This window comes from Eutrigla gurnardus (assembly GCF_963514095.1).
Source record: "Eutrigla gurnardus genome assembly, chromosome: 11".
Taxonomy (NCBI): domain Eukaryota; kingdom Metazoa; phylum Chordata; class Actinopteri; order Perciformes; family Triglidae; genus Eutrigla; species Eutrigla gurnardus.
The window spans coordinates 21,075,749-21,099,655 of NC_139925.1; the positions used below are offsets into that span (position 1 = coordinate 21,075,749).

At 40.2% G+C, this 23,907-nt stretch overlaps 2 protein-coding genes across 3 annotated transcripts in view; both read right to left on the bottom strand.

The window, feature by feature from the left end:
* The window catches only part of spred2b (sprouty related EVH1 domain containing 2b), a 415,094-nt gene that overhangs the window by 83,897 nt on the left and 307,290 nt on the right, over nt 1–23,907 (bottom strand). The window lies entirely within an intron of this gene.
* The window catches only part of peli1b (pellino E3 ubiquitin protein ligase 1b), a 40,116-nt gene that overhangs the window by 15,159 nt on the left and 1,050 nt on the right, over nt 1–23,907 (bottom strand). For both annotated transcript variants that reach the window (XM_084020736.1, XM_084020737.1), the window contains one exon: nt 2,086–2,390. In XM_084020736.1, the coding sequence (XP_083876862.1) occupies nt 2,086–2,168 (83 nt within the window). In that variant the 5' untranslated portion in view covers nt 2,169–2,390. The remainder of the gene's footprint in view (nt 1–2,085; nt 2,391–23,907) is intronic.

Sequence of the window (23,907 nt, forward strand, 5' to 3'; positions counted from 1 at the left end):
TATTTACATATGCGAGCCTGTTCTTGGTCACACGGGAGTCTCAATTAAATCCATGCACTTGTTTCAGCCTGCTGGGAGAACCAAATGGGTGGAGTTCACTACAGCTGAGCCAGCTAGTTAGCAAAGTGTTGAAAATGAAAGAGTTCTCTTGTTCGTCCTGTGAGGGATCACCACAGCGGATCATCTAATTCCATCTAGTCTGACTTTATGATCAGCATGATTTGACACAGGTGTTACGCTGGAAGCCCTTCCTGATGTAACCCCGCCCTGATCCACAGCACCCTAATGAGACTAATGTCAAGGCTCAACTCACACTGAAGCTACACACAAAACACTCAGTAGTGCATATTAAACTGTTCACTTAGAGCAGCCTTTTGTGCAGCACAGTGTGTGACTACTCATGTCATCCAGCCCCTGTTGACCTTTTAAAAAGCATGGCATGACCTAGAATTAAAAAAAAAAAAAAAAGAGCGGAAAAAGCAGAGCAAAACGGAAAACTGGGGTTCTCCCTTGTAAAGGCATGGAGCTGCGTTTACTGCTCAGCACTGTGTTTTTCCACCAGGGAAAATTTCCACGGCCATCTCCTCAGCGCCGCTTCAACACGACCCAGAACAACAAACTGTGAGTCAGCTGTGAAACCAACTGTGTGCGTGAGACATGAAAAGTGTGTGTGTGTATATAAGGAGTCTTTCAGACATCTACATTCCTCTGTGGATGGGCTGGGACGAGGAGTGGAGTGGAATAGCCCATTGGGGAATAAACAGGAGACAGACAGATAAAGGAAGTCCTTTACTGTCAGTTGCTATTGGAGAAAGTAATATGTCTCCTACACTGGTGCAGGGTGGAGTGGAAGGTTTTTCCTACAGCTGAGTATATGGTCTTTAGTCAAAACAAATCTCCGGGGGGGAAAGATTTTAACACGTCACTAACGATTAGTATCCTGTGCTGATCTTGTAATATTTCAAGCAACGTGGTTGACATCCAAAAATACTAAATTCTAACTCTTCAACAAGCTTGTCTGTGTGTACTCTCTGTGCAACAGACTGGTCAAAAATATCACAGTTGTTTATGTTGTTTTCTGGACAAGCATTTCCTTTTTATCTCCTGGGCTGGGTCACTGCATTTGCTCACATATTACTGTCAACTGAGCTTGTTAGAAGTTTAAGTTTAAGTTAAGTTTATTAAACTATCTAAATCCTTAGGGCCTGTGTCCAGCATTTTCTGGCAGAGAATTAGCCATGTGGAGTTGATAACAGCATCTTGACAACCACTGTAACCACCATTGTATGTTAGACCAGCATCGCCCCTTTAATTGTATCATCCATTTGGGCTACTATATTGTTTGGTTTAACACGGGGTCCATTGTTCTCAAGTTATGATTTTCTCTTTTAATTAGTGTTCAGACTTTCCTGCTATGATTTATGCTTTACTGTGCCTTAAATGACCTTCCTTAAGGACCTAACATTTAATGTTTCTTAAAAAAAGGCATCCTGTTTATACTTCAGGGTCTTACAAAGAAATCAATTTCCTTCCTTATAAAACATTTTCAAAGCCATTTTTTTTCACATTTTAAATGATTTAAAAAATATAAATTGTTTACATCCATGTTTACTTGGAAACAGTCTTCCTTCCTGTCTTTGTAAGCATATTGCTACACTTCTTTGTGCGTTACCTCCACAGTCAATCAGCCAAATACCACAGAACTGCCAACAGATTCTTGAGCTGAAGAGATCAAGAGCTTGTGGCTAGGGGGTGAATTTGTTTTCAAAAACATGTTTCAATAACTGTCCTCATTTTATACCCCAGAAAAAAACTAACCACAAGATACACATGGCTTGGTCACATTTCACATAAAACAGTCAACACCTGTGGCCAACACATCCAACCTTCATCAGCCATGACTAGATCCAACAATGACCAATGCAGACAATGATGACAAAACACACGGGTGATGTTCAAGCATAGTTAGTTACTACAAGTTTGACCCTTGCACTCCTTAGCGTAAAATACCTTTTTTCAATAAGGGTGCATTCACAGGTGTGTTCTGGATGTCAAAATGAGCATCTGTACTTTCATGTCGCTTACCCCAGCACAATGAGCTCTCCATACTTCACTGGCACTTTGGTGGAGGCGGTGGTGGAGATGTTTTCCTGCTCCGGGGAGTACATTGGGCACGTCTTGATGAGGAGGAGGAGAGGCAAGATGGGTGAGATCCAACAGGGTGAGGGACACAGGAAAGGGAGAAGAGGGGAAGGGAAGGGGGGAGGGGGAGTGCTGATCTAGTGGAGCACAGGGGAAAGGAGGAGAAGGAAGGGGAAGGGTCAGCTCAGCCTCAGCTTCACCCTCTCATGCTTCATGTGTCCGTCTCTCGCAGCGCCACGCGTCCTGCCCTGCAGAGAGACACAGAGGATTACCAAGGAGATTAGGGTTTGTTTACTCAAGTGGAAGAAATTAGTGGTTTTTAGATTCCTACAGATTTCATTAATCGTTTCTAATGACAACAAAGCTTAAGCTCTCGCTTTTGGGGCAATTTCTACTGCAGTTTTAGTTCTAACAATAGCTCTGTGTGAAAAATACTAAACAAAACAACCATATTCATTTGAATGGGAGGGGTGTGCTTGTTCAACAAGGATGCCAACACAGAGGGCCCCAAAATAAAACATTTCAATGAAATGCAGCCCCCCCTTTGCACTACGCCGGCCGGTAGGGTAAAAGGAAGCAGGAGACACACGTCTTTCTACTTCTTGCCCAAGTATACTGTGGAGTTTGCTGTGATAAGGACTACAGCACAAAGTCCAAGGGGGATTTAAAATAGTGAGAATAGTAAATGAGGAAAGCAAAACAATCCCAACAGGGTGTGTAGGATTTAAAGACATTGAGCGATGAGGTTGCAGACTGCATCAAACTGAATACTCCTCCGCTCACCCTTTCACAAGGCTGTTGGAGAACTACAGTGGCCCTTTGGGTAGTGTAAAAGCATGAAAGACTCTCTGTTCAAGATAATACAAGGTCGAGTGTTAAATGGCAGTAAAAATGATCAGGGACGTTAATTCATGCACAAAGATCTTTTCAGGGTTTTTTGATAAGGCCTATTGTGAAATGGGTCACAATGGTTTTTAAAAAGTGTGTCCCCAGAAAAAAAAGCATGGGAAACACTGCACAACAGAAAACACAGGAATGAAAATGATATTCCATTTCTGGCAACAGATCATCCATTATCGTAAACACTGGCCCTTTAAGCCTTACACAGCCTCATTTTAGATTCACTTTAAAAAGCTGAAAGTGCTCACTAGGTACAAATACAAACACAATGCGCACCTCCAAAGATGTTATTGCAAACTTTCAAATAAAAAAGGCCTTCATCAAAACATAAGGGATGACTAAGGTTGGGAGTACATGTGGCTTATTCTTCTTGCTGAGTGAGGTGGGTGTCTGTAAATGCTGACTTCAGGTAATGACCCAGCCACAGACACAGCTTTCTAAATACACAGGAAATCACAGCGAGGAGCAGAGAAAGGAAGCGTGTGTGAGAAAAGAAGGCATGAGTACAGGACTGCTGCGAGACCCACGCATTCGCCGTTTTCACACTCTAATGCCACACCTCACACAGAGAAAAACAACTTTCATACCATAACTTTGGTGCACATGCATATCAACTTTTAGAATAAATCCGACAAATGTGAAACTTGTGAGGACAGATCATTTGATTTTATTTCTTTGCCTCCGATGGTTTGTCACTGCTCTGTGCGCGCAAGAGGACGTTGGAACAGCGGTGCTGCCAGATCAGCGTTATGTGCACCCTGCCAAATGTTTCGGGAGTGTGCTAAACACACTTGTGGTAATTTTGTGGCCAAGCTGCCTTGGCGCATCTGTGGAGTTCAGTTCCTGGGTACAGGTGGGATCAGAATGAAACCGTCCTGAGGGAGTCATAATACACTGAGCGAGAAGTTTGAAGTCATTCACATCTTTTTCTCATAAAAATTAATCAAAACCACTCGTTTGATGTGCGCATCAGCACATTTATTGCTAGATGCACAAAATGTAACCGGCCAATCTGCTGTGCGTAATTGTGGCTTGAAAGGCTTTTTTTGCATTTGATAAAATACAACAATTTAATAATAATAACAAATGAGACCCAAAATTGCTGAACTTAAATGAACATTTACTGAAATATGTGAAAATAAAAAATGTGCATTGTCTGTTATGCTAACCATTCCACACCTACCACACAGACAAGGCTGCCTAGAGTTGTGTCAGCAGACATTTTTTTTTAATCGGCCTTGTGAGTGCAGGCATTGGCCGATGCTGATCATCTCAAAATTCCATTAATCGGCCCAGTCTACCACTAAACATTACTCCAATTAGTTATCTCAGTGAGGTGTGGACAGCATGTGGACACAATCCGGACAATTTATCAACCGGAGTTCCTCTCCAAAGCAGAGCAAATGTAAGAGAGGAGGAAAACTGTGGCTGAAACCGTGACATATAAGAGTCTTAAAAGGTTACTGATGAGGAAAACCCAACATTTCCTAATTTTGCTGCTTCAAAGTAAAAACCTTTTTAATGACAAAATTACAGGGTAATTTATGGAAAAAGTGTATAAGAAAAAGTGTTATCACTGAATAAGGGGAGCTTTATTGGTGGTCATTCTTTAATAAAACAAGTCTACTAATAGTCCAGGGAGGAAGAGAAGGCAACAAAAATGACAGGGGGCTTTTATTCTGAAGAACTTGTAGGAAATCAAACGCTTTTATCTGCTGAAATTGCTCCTTTGACCACACATACAGATGCATTCAATCACAAACATCTCATTGAAAAGACAAGAGTAACAGCTGTCTTAGAGACTGCAGATAGACCAAGAAGACCTTCTGGCTTTAAAGAGTGTGAAGGAAAAACTGTCAGTATAGTACCGCTAACTGTCTTCACAGACAGAGCTTTATTCTGCCTGCCCACCTAGCATCGAAGTCATAACTGCTGGTTGAAAGAACAACATTATCATGTTGTAGAATAAAGCTGTTGTTGCTTTCCCGACAAGGAAATTACACAAATTGCCAAAAAGCATCATAAACCAACAAATTGAAGTCAGGGAGTTATCATACAGACACATTTGAGTGGAAAAAGGAACTTGAGAGCCACGTTGACTATGATGCCTGGAGGTTGGTAAATATGCTGATCCGTCGTACTTATTCATCAGTGACCATGATTCATTCAGCTTTCCATCCATGCTAAACTGGATTATTTTATAAACATGCAAGATTCTAAAACCAGCCGTCTTGACCAGGACTCCCTCTGAAAGGAGATTTTAAATCTCAATGGGACTATCCTATCCCCCCCAAAAAATCTAAAAATGCTATAAAATTGTGAATTTGGCTGTTGAACTTTTTAAACAAAATTCCTGGGGGTTGATGAGTGATGAACCCTGCATTGATAAATGTCACATAAGACCTACTCATAAAATGCACCGACACTGAATCTCACGCCAAGCTAAATTGAAAACTTCGGCAGCCCTCATGAGAGAAAGGAGAGGATGGACTTCGTGTTACAACAAGTGAAGGACATCACACATTTAAGTTAAACTCATGACCTTGCTTGTATGTCCTGCCATCTCTTCCACTCATTAAAAAAAAATCTGAATATAAATATGCTAAGCAATCTTTTAAAACAAAAGCAGAACAGAAACACTAACATTATTGCTTCACTTCCAGGCAGTCCTCCTCATAAGAGCCAGAACATTTCTCCTACAATTCCCAGGGTGCAAAGCCACACATGAATAAAGCATAGGAAGCAAAGTGTTTTGATCATGGGTGGGGGTGGGGGCTTTAACTCTGAAGATACAGTTCCATTAGACCGAGAGGGAGAAGTTCATACAGAGGCCTTTCAAGTCAATACTCCAGATTGTCAGACAGAAGCATTATTAGATCTACCCAACATGTATTGAGATGCCTGAGTTCAGCGAGCATTTAAAACCTTTACTACACATCTTCTAACTGGCCTGTTTTAAAGCGTCACTGTCCTACCGGCTGACTGAAAACTATCCTACTGCATAACAGCTGAAGAAGTAACACTTTGAGTTATAACTAGCATCCCGATATCTCTCGCCCATGTGTTAATAATGGATGTATCACACCACAGCTTCAGTATAGCTGTGAGTTATGAACAGCGTCATCACACACCGTGGAGGTGAAACAGAAATCACAGCAACACATTTAAGTTGAGCACTTCTTGTTGACATTTTTAACAGGGTTCAGCAGGTGGGAAGAATTGCTGTGAATCTTTTCAGCTTTCTCTGAGGTCGGTGTAGAGGGTGGATGTTTTATTCTGGATGGAGACAATAAAAGCAAAAATGGAGGACATGCAAGTAAGAGCGTGCCGGAAGAAGGGGGAGGGTAATGCTCAAACTGTAAAACAGGATGTAAGCCTCAGCCCCACCTGCTCCCCTGACAGAAGGGGTTAATCCCATGTACACACACATGCAGCATTCTCAATGCATATTAAAACTCTATGCTCCTAACTGTGTGCATGTGAAATCCTCTCTGTATGCAAACACTCAGGGCTGCCTAGGGAGCTGTTGACTTGCCAGGAATTGATTTTTTTACCTATGGATTCAAGAAAAATAGGTCTGTGTGCGGTGGATCCTGTTATTGAACATGTCAGAGTCCAGAGTGCTGAATTATCGTTCTGTCTCACCTCTACTGTGACCAAGAACCCAACAGAAACAGCAGCAGCCTCTCCAGAGCCCATGTCACCTTCCTCGTTTAATCACAATCTTGCTTTCTCCTGTGTGGCTCAAGGACGTCAACTTAGTCAGCCCAGTCTCCCTGGAAATCATTTCCATAACCTAACCATAACCCACTGCAGCATCATATAGGCACAGCAGCAAAGAAGTATGGTTAACATTAGACTTTGACATCAGAGAATGGAAACTCCATTGAACTAACGATGAATGACATGACAAATTATTGATAATTTAAGTGGCTGAGGAGCTCAACAACAAGGCTTGGTTGCTTGCCCTGGGCTGTTAAATCTAGCAACTGGGGCTGCCCCTTCTTAGTCTTTTCTTTAGTCTTAGGCAACTAAGTTTTCTTCAGTCACTTATTTGTTTTGTTATGCTTTTTTCATGCTGAATTCCTTTGTGAAACAAGTGTTAGTAGACTAAGAATGTCTTTGGTGGAGGAGAGAGACATCTTGCTTGCTTCTCATCTCTGTTGAGAGCTGCAGCTGCTCAGTATCGATCGAGCACTGAGGAAAAGATGTTGTGGGTAAAGACAAGCTTTATGAGCTGAAGTACAAGTTAGCATTTTAATTATCCTGGAAACAGGAGTTAAGTCGGGTGGCATTCAGAGAGGATGTGGGTAAAACTCCAACAATGTATTGTGCAGTTTGCTGCAAGTTCGAGAGCAAGGCATATAAAACATGACAATTGACTTTAATCTTTATTGTTATTTGATATCCAGTAAAATATAAAACAACTGCATATGGGCAAGTAAAAACTAACTTTGGGCAGGTAGATTTTCTATAATTAACATTAACATGAAGCCTGTATGGGCGTATGAATATCATCTTCTAAGTGTTTGTCTGACTAAGCTCCCGGCCTCTGCAACTCTGCATGACACAGAGCTCAGTGTGGCTGCACGCCAACTGCTGCTTAGCTACCGAGACACACAGTCCTACAACAATAGATCCAGACCTCAGTGAGATTGACTTTGCGGGCCGAGGTCAGGGATTGTAACAGCGTCCTCCTGACAGCGGGAACAGCAACCTCACACTTACAAAAGCCCTCGTAAACTTAACAGCAAGTAGACACCTATGACATCCGCCATGATCCCCTATTGACTACCAATAGAGCACAACACATGATAAACAAATGTACATGCACACAGGCAGCAAACAGGCACTTTTCCTTTTGAATACTTTGCCAGCCGAACCACAGCACAACGCGTCAAAATGTCCCATTTAGCACGCATTGTGAGGGGCAACACGCAGCCATGCCAAAGGAAACACAGCTTGTATCAATCGACCAGGCCACACCCAGAGTTTACAGAGTTCTCTGTGGGATTTGAGTCCTGCATGATGCATTCATGGTGAGTAAAATGTCTGCAATGCTTGATGCTGTGACCTGTCAAAGGGTGACACGATACAATATTAGCATGATCCTTAAGTCAAGATACGATCTTATTGGGATATTCTGAGAATTGGAATATATTGTGATTATATTACCTCTTTTCAACTGCAAACTAGGAAGATTGTCAATAACATCTAATAAGATGGAGTTTTCTTGGTTCATGTCACTTCAATCATTTCTGGTGCAACAAATGGGTTTGACTGACTGACAACACTCCATCTTTATTTTGACCAACTTTTTGCCAATCCCGATGACTAATACTGTGTCTGCACCAAAGAAAACTGAGCACCTTCTAATGGACAGATTAAGCAACTGTTATCAAAAGGTTTAATTTGTATTTGCAATATTACTAGTTTATATAATAAAAGATTGATACTTCACATTCATGTATCAATACAATATCGGCAAGGGAAATATGATGATAGTACGCTAAATCACTTCCCCCCCAAAACCAGAAGGTGGCGTATTCAAATTGTTTTGTCTCAACAACAGCTCAAAGCAAAGATATCCACTATACCAACACATACGACAAAGAAGGGCTGGGGATATCTGCCATTTGTGCTTGAAATTTTACCAAAATAGTGAGCTGTTGATATAAACTGATATCAATAAAACAAAGACAATACACCAAAAAAACAGCTCAGGGTAGAAAAGAAAACCAGGACCTCCAACAAAGTGTCACATCTTCATTACTGGAAAGTGGTAATGATATCCTAAAGTGGGTCATCAGATCAATAAATAATAACAGATGCCTGGCATAGACTCGGGGTGGATGACATGTTTCTGGCTTTCTGGACACATGGGGCTATTTAATATGAAGCAGGCCTGCTGCTACGTGAAAAGACTTCACATATAATAATGTTAACTATAATTAGGGTTCAAACTTAATCTGTTCCATCGCCTGTGTACTGGTAAAATTGACTTGCTGAAAACAACCGTCTACTCATCTATTTTTGAGCCAATTGGCCAGCTGTCTCCAGGAGGTGTTGTCGGTTATATATTCACCTTTTCTGGGTTTTGTTATGACACTCCAAGAGCTACTGACCTCAGTCTGCCTGCTGGGGTAAAACTAGGTGTCAATACCATGTAGGCGGAAAGTGGATTACAGTTGGTGTGTCAGTGCAGATATGAGTGTTTAAAAAGGCGAAAGAAAATTGCTCGTCTTCGTACTTGTGTCTGCTGTGATCTTTGTCAAAGCCCTTCATCAAGAAGGTCATCAGATAGCTAACTATCCCAGTATTACTGGCTCTCACCACATCCTCAAACACTCTGAGGTTTTTAGGCGTTACTCACCCTTCATGTTCCCTGCGAGCAGCTTGCGAGTGAGCTGCTTTGAGCTCGCCAGCTGTTCCATGCTGAGCAGCAGAATCAAATGGCTTCTTCAAACGCAAGCAGAAACTATTTTCCAAAAGCAGAAAGTCTCTCCTCGCCTTTCCCTCCTCTTCAGTCTTTTCATCTTTGCATCCCTCGTGACAAATGGCTCTTCATCACAAATAGATGGGGGTGCTTTTAACTTCTCACTGTTATGTGTAGTATATACCTCTATATTGAACCCCTGTAGCACAAATGTCATTTTCCTGTCCCATGTCCACAGCTCACTTCACAGAGAAGTGCTCAGTTCTAGGCAACAGACCCCCGAAAAAGTTACGCAAGTGCCAAAGCCAAGTCTGCAACCAGAGACAGAATATTTTATCTGCTGTCAAAATGGGCAGAACACTGACATTCAACTCGCACAGCAGGATGCCGATAAACATCTATAAATCCACTTAAAAATGACGCTCCCCATAAATCCAGAAGCTGCCTGAGAAATATCATATTTTTCAGTTCTCTTCAGTGTCACAGTAATCCAGTGACAGTTGGCTCTACGTCTACGGGTACATTAATAGCTAATTCGGCATAATTTTAATGGTACAGGATGGTGTTACGGTTCATGTCTCCTTGAAAGCAAACATCTGCATTACTGACTAAGGTGAAAATACACCATCAGCTACAATTCTAGTGCTGAGAAGTTAATTGATCAAACTACAGATAATCAACAGCAATTTCAATAATTAGTGGTTCTGCAGAAGTCACCTCTGATGTCAAGCAGATGCCAAAAATACATTTGAAATGTGAGTTTTGTTGATTTTCTCTGTTAAATATCATTGTAAAGTGGATACCTTTGAATTTTGAACTTGGACTCAACCAAATGTTCCATTATTATTTTATATTTTATAGATCAAACGATTAATTTAAAAAAGAATCAACAGGTAAATCATTAATTTGCCCCATCAGTCTTAAATAAACCAAGTTCCATGACAATTTAATCTTCTCTATAGTTTAATTCTTATCTCCCTTGTTTTTTTTATTATTATTTCCTTGTTCTCTCTTCTTGCCTATAGATGTATATTATGTTTTTATTATATATATGTATTTTATTTATCTTATTTGACCTCCACAAGTAATAGTCTTCAACAGTGATGTATGGCCAGCATCACGTTATAATAGAAGTGGCTCCTATTGACAATAATGACAAAAGTCATGTCTCATAACATAGCAAGATACTAAATAAAAAAAGTAAATGGTTGGGTAGATGGTAAAGAGGTTAAATGTGCACTTCAGAGTAAACATGACCCGGTGGGAGTCAACATGCTCAGCTGATCTGCCTCAAAAGCTTTCTTTGTCATATTCCCACTGCAGGAGGAACTCGAACCCACTTAACCCATGTCCTGTGTTGAAATCAGTCTAAGTATTTCAGCTCAGTGGGAGAAAAAAGGTTTATCCGTGTGCTTGAACTCATGGCCTCGTGGAAAACAGACGATTGCTGCCACAGTTGAACTCCAATCAAGCGGCAGTCTCCTGGGAGACAACTGCAAACTACAGCACATTTCTGTTCTGACAATATTCAGCCCAGTGAAATAGAAACGTTTCTATTCAACTACACTGACAATATGCATTACAGTCATTACATGATGCATTATGTGCATCCAAATGAAAAAGAAATTACAAAAACAGGTCACATACACACACTGTGATTTTGATTTTCTCTTGATATGATATAACAACATACCAATTTGTTATAATGATAAAAGAGTCTTAACACAATATTGTGTGTCCTTATTGTGAGAAAACTATGATAATAACATGAAAACATTAAATAGATTAAAGAGGAAACATTTTTTTGACACTGTGAGTATAAACAGTGTAAAATTAATATTTTATCTAATTTAACAGCTGTGAACTCCACCCTTTAATCAGTGAGGGTGAGGGTATAGCCCTCTACCAGCTGGTTACTTAAACATCATAAAAATGGCTCCTTATTCACTACAAAACAACCTCAGTTAGAGGCTCCACCCTTAAGTTAAAGGGTGGACTCAAACATCTACAATTTGCCTAAGATTTCTCCAATCATCACACAAAGCAAACAACGGAGTTTTTTTCTGTGTGCCACATCAATGCTTTAAATCAGAAACCTCAACTTCTTGTGACAAACACCAGCTGCTTGCCTGGAGTCAATAAGCCAGCAAGTCTTCGGACAAAGACCACACGTTCCTCATCAAAATGATGAAATGATGAGTGGATGAGACAAACTGCAAACTCATCCCTTTCGGGGCACAGCTGACATGACGTTTTGTCAAAGTCAGGGCTCTAAATAAATTATTATTGTTAATTGTTTCCTATGAATGCGTTTTGAAACGGTCAAACTAAACTAACTGTTGACAAGTTTATCCTCCATGGCACCAAGTCAAAAAGCTATCAAGCAAGAGACTGAAACCCACGACACATAAGAATGCTATTAAAACAAAATGTAAGGTTGGATTGATGCAGATGGCGAGGTAAAAAAAAAGGACAAATTACAGAATAAAAGTGCCTTACGGATATGAACATCAATCATTCGTTTATGGGCTTGAAAGTAGGAAAGAGCATGAGATGAAAGGCTTCCCACAGTTTCTTGGAATGTCTTTCATTGCTTTTCCAAATGGAGACTAAACTGCAGCATCATGCCGCACACCATGCAGGAGGTTTCACAGTTGTAGGAAAGCAAGGGCTGCTTGGTCTCTTAGTACAGTTTTAACAACACTCAATAACAAGGCAAAAGCATGTGTTCACCCTACAAGCTAAGTATTTTGGACATTTCCGTTTGAGTGTGGGAGGCTGTTTGTGTGTACAACAGTCAGGATTTGATTTTGAATGCATGTGTGAGCATTTGCATGGGTGCAAGCTCGTTTCCAGACGCCCTGGATCTGGTCTCCAGTGTGTAGAGTTGCATAGAGAGGGATTGGGTTTGCACACTGTGAAGATTAGACACTCGATGACTCGGAAACCGATCCGTGGGGTGGAGGGGGGAGTCAGCAAACCTGATGCCAGATTTTTTTCTATCTTCCATTCTATCTCTTATTCCTGTTCGAACTTGTCCAATCGATGAACATGGACATATGGCGTTGCAGAACATCAATGAATGAGGAGGGATGGGAAGCGTTTTAGAGGGGTTCCACTGTAACGCCTGTAGCATAAACAAGTGTCTTGGCTATATCCGTGGCGATTAAGACCTCAAAATCACTACTTTTTGAACATGTGAAGCAAAGGCACTTCCTGGATTTTAGATTTAGATTTTCTTACATTATAACATACAGATACACAGTTCTATCTAATCTGTTTAATGGACTTTGTACAGAAGCATGGTGCGCCTGCTAAATGTTGCTAAAATATAGAGGAAAGCAGCCTCCATTCATACTCTCGCAGACCTATGGTGTTAGTGTGGATCATACTAATTATATCTGCTAACTTCAACACTGTGCACAGTTCATGTTTTTCACATCAGGAGCATTTAGAGTGCAATATGTTACAATAAAGAAAGGATTTGAAGCTGACCAGCCTTTGTTTTGCTGAACCTGCAGACTGGCTCCACAGTTGGATAACCTCTAGAGCAGTATTTATTTTATGTAAATAGTCAGACCTTCCTGTTGGCTGACTGGATGACAACACACACTTTAAGGCAGAATGTAAAAGTCTGCCAGCAAATAGCTAGTGTTCATTTTCCACTCTTAACAGTGGTGTGAGTTGATTTTCAGAAAAAGGGCTTCAACACCTTTTCCACTTTTCACTGAAACTCAAGAATTGTATGTGTTGTATTGCATGGAACTGTAACTAGCTCATCATCTGTCCACCTCTCTGTAGCTGGAGTCTGCTCTTACTGACTCCAATGGGAAACGATTAGATTTTCATTTCCATTCACACAAAATGTACTGTCTCAAAATAAACCCACAATGTGAAAGCATTTCCATCCACAGGAACTATAAAACCAACGGGGGGGAAAACACTGCTGATGCAACACTATATAAAAATTAATGTAACGCAAAATAAATCCCCTGAAGCGCAGCTGGGTGTACACAGACAGATAAGAATGCATTATCAATACAAACCAGAGTGTGAACTCCTGACATGAGTTATCGAGCGCTGTGAGTGGTAATTTAGACCAGTCATTCCCACAGTCTCGGGTCACAGGAGATTTCATTGCAGAATTTGTCTTTCACTTAACATTTATATCTACAGTACACCTATGAGCCACATAGGAGAGCCTGAATGTCCGTATTGTTCTGGTAATTGTAATATTAAAATAATATCAACAGCTAGCGTTTGTTTTACTAATGAGAGGAAACCAAAAGAATGAGCCGTCTTGTTAACTCTGCCTAAATGCATTCATTTGGTCTCATTTATAAAGTACTTGACGTGTAGTAACAAAGTTGTGATTTATCAAACGTATATGTCTTCTAAATGGCTGGTTTACCTATTCAAGATAATATACGGTGATGTGGAAATGACAGTAAAAATAAACACACCCTGCTTCATCTTCCATTTGACTCTAAATGGACCATAATTTACTAAATTAACATATTGCTGTTTTGAAGAAGTAGTGATTGAGACCATAAACTCATTTTACTGAGATACTGAGATACTAAATTGTGAGAAGTAGGGTCATTTTCTCATAGATTTCTATACAATCGACCACTTTTTGCAACAAGGGAGTCGCCCCCAAATGGCCATTACAAAGAATGCACCTTTAAGTAACCTGCTGCCTGGTTTAGACAACAGAAACATAATAATTTAGTGTTTCATGTGTGTGAGTAATGCATGGTTTGAATATGTCTTCATTTGGATATTTCACTGATCACTCTAAATCTAAAGTCATACAGAAACATTCCTGTCTAGCCATAGAAACACATGCCGGTCTCCTCCAGGGTGATTTAGAGTCAGGGAGTCAATGCACACACCAAGTCCCAATTCCCTGCCCACTCACAGGCAGGCGCACACTTCTCATGTTCAATGGTCCCTGGAGGTGTTTTCCAGTGTGTGTGGTCCAATATTTACACCAAGATGGATGGAAACATACTGTATGCCAGAATCACATGCGCCTCATGACACATTGCTTGAGATTAAGGAAGAAGAATGGTGGGAACACACAACAGACGGGCAGCAACAGCCAGGTTAGAGAAAACCACAAACCGCCAGATTCAACTTTCACAAGACAATAGCTCCTGAAAGAAATGCATCCTTTGTGAGGACAACAGGTAGAAAAGCCTTAGGCTTAGAAGAGCAGAGCATAGTTGCAGCCACGGTTATAGTAGTTGTGATTATCAATTAGGTTTTAATTTATTTTGGTATTGACTCTACAATTTCATTTTGATTTAGTTGTAGTTCGTTTTCAGAGCGTCTAATTGCTGGTTTTAGGTTTTTGTAAATTTAGTTTTAGTATGTCGTTTTTTTTAGGGTTGGGTATAATGTTTCAGAAATATGTAGCTACATACATACAAATTATATGCATACAAAACACAAGTTGTAGCAGTCTACAAAACATAGAATTCAACTATCCCAAAAAAGCTTTGCTGAACCAGTAGGGCTCAAATTAGATTGCAAAAAATGCCCATCAAATGTTCCCAGAGCTCATGGTGACGTCTTAAAATGTCTTATCTACAACCAGAAGATATTCTGTTTTCGATCACAGAAGACAGAAGGGTATTAAAACCAGAAAGAGAAGTCGACAGACTGATTTCGATAAAGGGTTCATTGTTTAAGTAATATTTTAAGCAGAAATAAAATGTGACATTTTTCAGAAAATCGATTAATCAGCTATATGTTTAGCTCTAATCCTGAATAACCAACACCTGACATGTTTTCTACAGAAAGAAAAGCTGCTAGTGAATTTATCTATAGAGAATGATGTGGAGCTAGTAAATTTAGTCATCATAGTTATTTCCTGCTGCGATTTATGGCCACCTAATGACTGGGAATATTTCATTGCCACCACATGTGTGTCTTCACTGGGTCTGAATAATGGAAGTTGAGCAGCACTGTAATTCGCTCTGGATGAGAGAGTCTGCCAAATGTGGATAAACAGTAGAGTGTGATGGCCAACCTGCTTACTCAGGATGGTGCACACATGCTCTCTAACATGGCAAATAAAAAAATGAATTAGCCTCAGCCCATCTGTCTCTTCTTTATCACGCTTTTTACAGAAACGTATCACGAGACGTGCACACTCTGGTGTGTCTGGGCCCTCTGGAGGAACCATTAGCCTACAGCAGATGAACTGCTACTCAAAGCAGACCACTTCCTCTATGTGCTGTTACCAAAACACTGAGTCTACACAGACACTGAAGTGGCCGACATTAAACCATGCTGAGCTACTTTTAAAAAGACCTTCAATAGCTGTAGCTATGATGGGGGAGGAATATCAGAATAATTCACTTGGGCTTGAAGCCAAACACTTGACCTGAGGAAGCGTTGCCACAACAATACTCACACTCATCAGCTATAAACAGCAAGGCATGAAATATGTAGAGCCAGGTCAGGAAAAGTACTTGGACATTAGAAACAAGGTGAGGAATGTAAACCTGAGCTGTGTTGTTGAAAGCAGATGTGAACATAGTGAAGATGGCATCAAAAAGCTGTCAGGCCTAGTGCAAAACCAAACCAAAACATGGGCACGTATGCTGAAATGTCCTGTAAACTTTTTCCAGGCTGCTTTAAAGTCAATGCACATCAGACCTCTCTGACTGATGAAGAAAAATACACATTTTATACTTCAAAAGTATGCTAAGTACAAGCAGCAGGACCAGATCTCTCTTAGTGCATGGCAGCACCATTCACACCTCTGTCATCCACTCTTATAAAGCAGACTGGAGTCGACTCTTTGGCGCCAAATACCTGCTGAGAATTAAATCAACCCATCAAAACAAGCTAGTTGCTCCAGAGTCTCAGAGACTGGCATCTCCAAAGAGTCCAGGATGCAGGACCAGTGCAACCAAACCCAGGATCTCAGTTTAATCCAGAGGTGCTGGACTTGTGTACAGGATTAGTGCACTAGTCAGCTACTAATTTCACTGTGAAGAAGGGAGGTGAATATGACTCACAACAAATGTGTCATTTCATCCCAAAGGTCCCTTCTATTCACTGTTCGCTTCAAGCTCTAATAACAGCAGCTTAAGAAGATGTCCTGAGATAACTTCTGTTGTGATATGATACTATAAATAAAATGTAATTGAATTTGAATCGAATTGAATAACTTTAAAATTGTAATCAAACTGGTTTGTATATCAATTTCACTCTGATTCGGACTAGCCAAACATTATGGCTTGTCTTCTTCAGACTATATAATACATATCATGTTATATGTATATGTGCAAAAGACTGTCATGTTATATATTATGTTGCTATATCATTTAAAAACATCATAGACTACTATCCAGGCTAAGGCATCACTCTTCACAATTCCATGATTTACGTGTATTAAATTCTGTATACTGTGCTCTGTGTTTTATTGTTTTTACTTTATCCCCATGCTTCCCATCTAAATTGTTATAGCCAGTTTCCCCCCAGTGCATTTCATGTTGCTGCCAACTCCACTGTTGAACCAGTATGAAGCAGTGGGTCATTAATAAAGGAGACTGTTGAGTGTCAGAAAATAGTGAAAAGTTATTCAAATGTTTTGTTTTGTTTAGAACACCAGTGCAAAAACCAAAGATCCTTCAACTTCCTACCACATTGCCAGATGCAGAGAACATTCATTATTAATCATATATTAATATAGTTCTTCTCGATCATTGTATTTGACAGGAAGAGTAAGATTTAAGATGTATAGTTAGTTACCAGATACGTAACATAATGTTCCATGACTACACACTTACAAAGTCTGTAAATCAAACGATGTACTAACATCCAAAGGACTGTCACCAAAACGTGGATAAATGTGTGGACATCATAACATGGTAAACTGCCAGAGAAGAGGAATAACCATTTCTTTCATTACAGTTTGCTTAAATATAACTGGAAAAGCTTTGTTAATGTAGTAACTAATGGTTGTTGGTTTTTCCCCCCAGTGTCCAGGGCAGAGCTGCCCTCTGCTTCGTCAGAGCAGCCTACTGGTTCTTCCTGTAAGCAGTACTCAGAGGAGGCTAACAGATTACAGAAGGTAGGAGAATAAATAGGAGGGCTAGTGTTCAAATTACAGTCTCATCAATGATTCAGTGGGAAGAACGGAGGCCGGCGTATGCACATGCAGACACTAAACAGCCCTGTTGGTGGACGTGCAGCAAGACACAAACCCATGCAGTGTCACGCGCCACGAGATGCAGACATCTCTCGCCATCAAAAGACTAAAATGTGTGCAATCATAAAAGTGAAATGCATTCAGTCATGCACAAAAGGACGAACTGCATAAGTTGGCGCATGTCATACGGACAGGCAACCAAAAACACAAACACCTTAACACTCCTACCGCCGAGCATGGTTTCCTGATTGGACCAAAGCAATGTGACCTTCCTAGATGCATATACAGCAGAACAGAGTGTGTAGGAATCAGTGTGAATGATATGCATTCAGTGCAGGAGGGAAAATACACCCCCTTTTTAAATTGCTGTGTACTCACTTAAATATATATTTAGTGATTCTTCAAAATGCACATTAACACATTAAATGACTGACAAAGGAGTTCTACGAAACCTCATTATTGCAAGGTGTTTTTGAGGTCAGCATAAGTCATTCTCATACAATACAGCCACATCACTGCTCTTCACTACACCACGATGAAGGGATGAGATACCAACACTGAGTTGGACTACTGAGGCAGTGATGCTTCCTTTCTTCACAGCAGATATCCTCTCTGTGAGCTGCTCTGCTTTCTGTCCCTACAGCCTTTTGCCAGTTTATGTCTGTTTGACTAATGCATGCACACCGTCTCATCTAAACTGTCTGTAAAAAGTCTGTTAGGGGACTATTTACCTCTTCAGTTACACAGTTTTCAGGATCTTCTATGCTTTATAGAATGTTTTTTGCAATACATTGGAGATTGCAGAATTGCCTGTATGGTTATGATATCATTTACATGGACAAAGTGCTATGATCATAATGTGATAAAGTTTAATTCCACTGTTCGCTTACTCACAATTTTCAATGTTGCCACCAAAATACCTCCACAAATGAAATCCATGCTCTACTTTATAACTGTGCAGTATGTCAAAGCAAGCAATTAATATGTCCAGTTGAATATTATATACATTCCACTGCAGTATTTCACCAGTGTTTCTGTAAGAAGTGAGGAGCTGAACTTGGGTGTGTTTTTTTCCCATGAACCAGACTGTATACAACCGTAACTGGGTGTGTGACCCAACATAGCAGGTGTATTGCTCAGGACTCAAGGAAGTGCAGTATCAAGTTGTTTGGATTAGCAGTTTTGTTCCGCTAGGAACTGCACTAGTTAATTTCAATACTAATGTGCAGCAATTTACCACTGTTTGATTGGGTTTTGTTTAAGGTATATAGCAATGTGTCATAGGATTCACAGCAACGTAGGTGACTAGGATGCTTTGTAACTCATTGTGACATTAGTTCCCATAATAAATTATTTGTAGATCTAACCACTTAGGCTACATCATTTCACATAGAGGCTAGCTGTAGTTCAAAACAGTCAAGATGGAAGTATGAAAAGCCAAAACGTTTCAGATGATTTTGTTCCCCTGTGCCTTAAACTAAAAGTCATTATTAAAGTACCTAAACATGAGCTGCTTGCTTGGGGCTGATTAATGTTTCCGTTCACCTTCCGTTCCCGGTCGGGTCCTTGCAGTGTCAGTGAAGGTTGCATTTCTCGGAGTACTGAAAAGGGACCATGGGAGTGAGTCCATGAAGGTCTACTTGAGCTGCACCTGGTCATAGTTTGTAATCATTAGCCACTTGTTCAGCCAAACGGCACAAGCTAGCTCTTAGCGCTGCTAGCATTGAGGCTTCAGTGGGGTAAGTCTGGATTTTTCTGTAAATCCAGTTAAGTTTTCTGTAAATAAATGTGAATGTCTAAACAACAGTTTCACAGGCTATATAATCAATTACATTTCAGATTGACCAATTCTGCTTGTGTTTCACATCTTAGCTACTGTCTGTTGTTGCTGTTTTGAGCACAAGAACCATCAGACCTTAATTATTTAATGGATTTTCAGCAACTACTGCCCAGTCTTTCACTGCACTCGCAAGCACAGCAGTGCTCCCTGGGGAAGCCTCAACAAGTTACACATTCAACCATGTGTGTATGTGTGTGTGTGTGTGAGGATGTACACACACAAGCTCGTTTGAGACAGGAAGGTTGGAAAGTGAAGCAGGAAATGGCAATCATGCATGATCAGAGGGGAGTTGATAATTGCAGGTCTGTGTGTAGTATGAATATGTGTGTGCGTGTGGAAAAGCGAAGCCAAGTTACAGTATATCAGTAGTTTCGGGTGCAGTCGCCTGTGTGAACTCCACCGTAGAGAGAGTCATAGAAACAGAAGCTCGCAACACGTTAACCTCAACGGGGGTTTCACTTCATGCTTGTAAGCGACGGCGTGGAGGATTCTGCTGATATGAAGGGAAATTAAACGGGCTTGAGTCAGAGCAGACGTGTTCAACACACCCAAAACAGAGATGAAGAACACTTTGAAAGCAGCTTCTCAGGTCACAACAGCCAGAATTAGGTAAATGTAGGAGATTACTACCACCTGAAAGCTTTTGTCTATACCTGGGACGTTTCAGTGCTCAATCAGACGTGTCGGTACATACAATATTGTCAGGAGGTCCTGCTCTACTATAAATATAGTCGAGTGGTAAACAGGGTGCATTTTGTGGGGTATATGCCCAAATTGAAGAAGTGGTCTTTTTGGTGATAAGGCTGTAAATTTTTTTACATAAAGCCGCTCCATCAAAATGTATTATGTATATGTAATGCTATAGTCACACTGCAAAGGATGAAATACAGCAAACTAGGCCCACCACAGTACACTGTATAAATAATTTTACTGCATGATAGAAAATAAAAACTAACAAAGTTCTCAATTTTTTTAAGCAGTTTAGTTCACCTGGTTTTGGAAAAATTACCAATCCCAACTGTGTTCATGGCAGACCGACTTATCTAGCAAGCATAGAGAAATACATTCAAGAAAGATAACAAGTAGGACATCAAGTGCCTAAATGTTTAATAAGATTTGTAAATACTTGCATCCAACATTAGTAAGAGAAAGGTTACAGCTAACAATTGTTTTCATTATCCATAATTTTCTCATTTAAACAATTAATATAGTCGTGACATATATTGTGATAATTGTTAATTGTATCAATCTTGCTTTAAAAAAGCTTAATTAATCAATTATTTGATCAAAACAGCTGCAGATTAATTATCTGACCATCAACTCATGAGTTATTTATGAGTAATGAAAAACAGGAGATAATTAATGAAAATGATTAATACTTTGCAGTATTATTTTGGTTTTATTTTTCCCAGTGGAACTTCAGTGGTTAAAAGCTGCACATATACTATATGCTGAAATTATTCCATTTCATCATCTCTCCATATTTGTTGCAAAGAGTAGTGATGTTAGCAGTTTCAGCTCTCCTTGGGTCAGCACATCCCTGACGTTAACAGAACATTTACAAATAAGGTTTCTATTCATGAATTACGCTGGTTACCGTTAAAGTAATAAAGTCAAAGCCAAATAGCGCTGTGAACTCCCAAACAGCTGGGTTTTCAAAGGAGGTAAACAACCTCTGTTTAGTTTCCCTCCTCTCCTAATTTTCTGACTCAGGTACTGGCAGCAGGGGGGAAGTAATGGTGTTACTTTCAGTGACTGAGAAGCAAAAGGTCGGAAAGAAACAAATTAAAAAACTGGGTAAGTGTGAAAGATAAATAACAGAGACAGGGAGGGAAATTACAAATGCATTCTTCATTTTTATGGAACAAAATGGGTGACCAGACTCACCCCAGTGCATAAATATACTACTAAAATAGCTCCTTGAATAAATAATGAATAGTCTCCTCCTTAAAAGAGTGAGATTCAAGCAGATGGTGTGATGAAGATGGTATGCACTCAGAGAAAGAGAAAGGAGGACATTGTACAATCTGCATTCAGCTAGTGTGCTTTGTTATCTTCCACAATGCATCCCCTACATTAAATATTATTACTATAAAGAGATTTTAATCATTTATAGGGTTTGCAATAAACCTGACTTTACGTAATTCATATGATAATGTAGATGCGTAGTGACTGATAGGAATCATTCTATTATTGCCAGAAAGAAATAGGAGGAAAATGGTGGCGCTTGGTTGGTGGTTGTTTTTCTTCACGCTGCTGCACTGTTGCATCCAAGACCGAGAACAACCGTTGTTATATATATATATAAAGTATCAACATCGAATATTTGAAGAAGTTTCAATACTAATTTTCTTCAGTATCGCTACACAGGCACCGCTTCTCTCCAACAGCGGGTTGACACACATACTGCTATATATTTATGCTTTTATATTTAAAAAATGTTATGCCCTCAATGTTGCGTCGATTTGGTGTTGAATACAGATATTTTTCCAAGGTATTGTAGTTTTTCCAGGTGGTATTTTAAAATGTGTATATGTTTTGCACATGTAAAGACGTTAATAGACGTCATTAACGTGTGAGAATGCAAGGTTAACTTCAGATGGAACAAGTGGACATGCAAATGTTTACCAAATGTTTTCACTCACTCACTCACTCACTCACTCACTCACTCACTCACTCACTCACTCACTCACACACTCACACACTCTCACACTCTCACACTCTCTCTCACACACACACACACACACACACACACACACACACACACACACACACACACACACACACACACACACACACACACACACACACACACACACACACACACACACACACACACACACACACACACACACACACACCTTGCTACCTAGCCACTGCTAACAAAATTCACTTTGTGCTCTGCCTGAACACACCTGATTATGTACTTGAACACGCCCTCAACACAGGATCATCTAAGTTCCCTGCAGCATGAATGCCTTGTTAGCAAAGGTTTGACAAACTGCTTGATGATGAATCTGACAAGAGGGAGAGTATGAGAGAATTGTACTGCGAACAGGCTGCCTCAAGCAACACTATGGAAAAAGGCTTGTGGTTTAATGTAATGCCCTCCCTACCTTGCAGAAACAAGGCCATAAAAAACGTGCCCACTGTCTGACCCACTTTCCATGACAGACGTAATCTCCCTCCACAAACTTCAGCCTGTTTACCAGGCCGGCAAAGAGTAAGCCGGACCGGGAGGCGAATGCCAAGCTCTTCACACGCAGCGGGGGGAAAGCTGCCGCTCAGCTGTGCTGAAGATTACACCCGCGGATTCGCGCTGAGCTGAGAGGCCCTCCCTGATGAAACTACACTGAAGACACGTGCACGTTAATAAAAGATAAAGGAAACAATGATCAAAATAAAAACCTCATCTCACAATGGCATGTTGTTGATTTGTTGGTTTGAATCTCAACATACTCCCTCAACACCAAGATGTTAACCACCAACCGCTGGCATGGCATATTTCCATTGACTCAAAATGCCATAAAAGTATACTTTCACACAGTTTACACTTACCTCCATCTACAGGGCACTGCATTAACATTATGAAGGGTGAAATGTTGCCTTTAACAATTAATTTCTTTCTCACAAATTAGTCATTTACATTTAGGGCATTTAGCAAACACTTTTATCCAAAGCGACTTACAATTAAAAAAAGTACATCTGTCAGAAAAAAAGTGTATATTGCTATCAGTACAGTAAGGATTTCACAAGAACAAGTTTCAAGCACGCCCAATTGCTAAGTTTGTCATTTGTCACCTGCAATTAATTCCTACCCTCAAATTACTTGGGAGCTATATATACAGTAGTGGCATTAAAAGATGGGATGGGGTGGTGAGAGTGTTATGTGTGCTGCCACTGACTTTTGTCTGGGATTTTCAGGATGTCAAGAAGAACTAATAAATTATGAAAGCTATGTTACAACAAAATCATGTATTGCAATTTGCAACCACTGTAGCATAGATTTAGCATTTTCACATCTTGAAAATGGATATGAGTGCAATAATAGTGATACTGAGTTGACTCTTTAAAAAGTAAACTCTTTGAAAGGCCATGTTTACTCAAATGATAGGAAGCTCTTTTGTAATTTTGTTACAGTATTTTGAATGAATATCATGGTGCGACTGGATCTCAAAACTTGCTGAGTATGTATTGCTTGTATAAGACCACAGAGAGCTCTCATTTGAAATGGAAAACATTTTAAAATAATTGATGATATAGGTTTTTAATGTTCCTGGATAGCAGTGATAGACCATCCAGCCCAGGCCCAGACTAGGAGGCCCCTCTGTGTCCCCACAGACCAGGTTACTAAGGATACAAGCAGCACTGAGCCTCCATTAAGACATCAGAGCTCTCTCTGAGCTCCCGTCTGACACC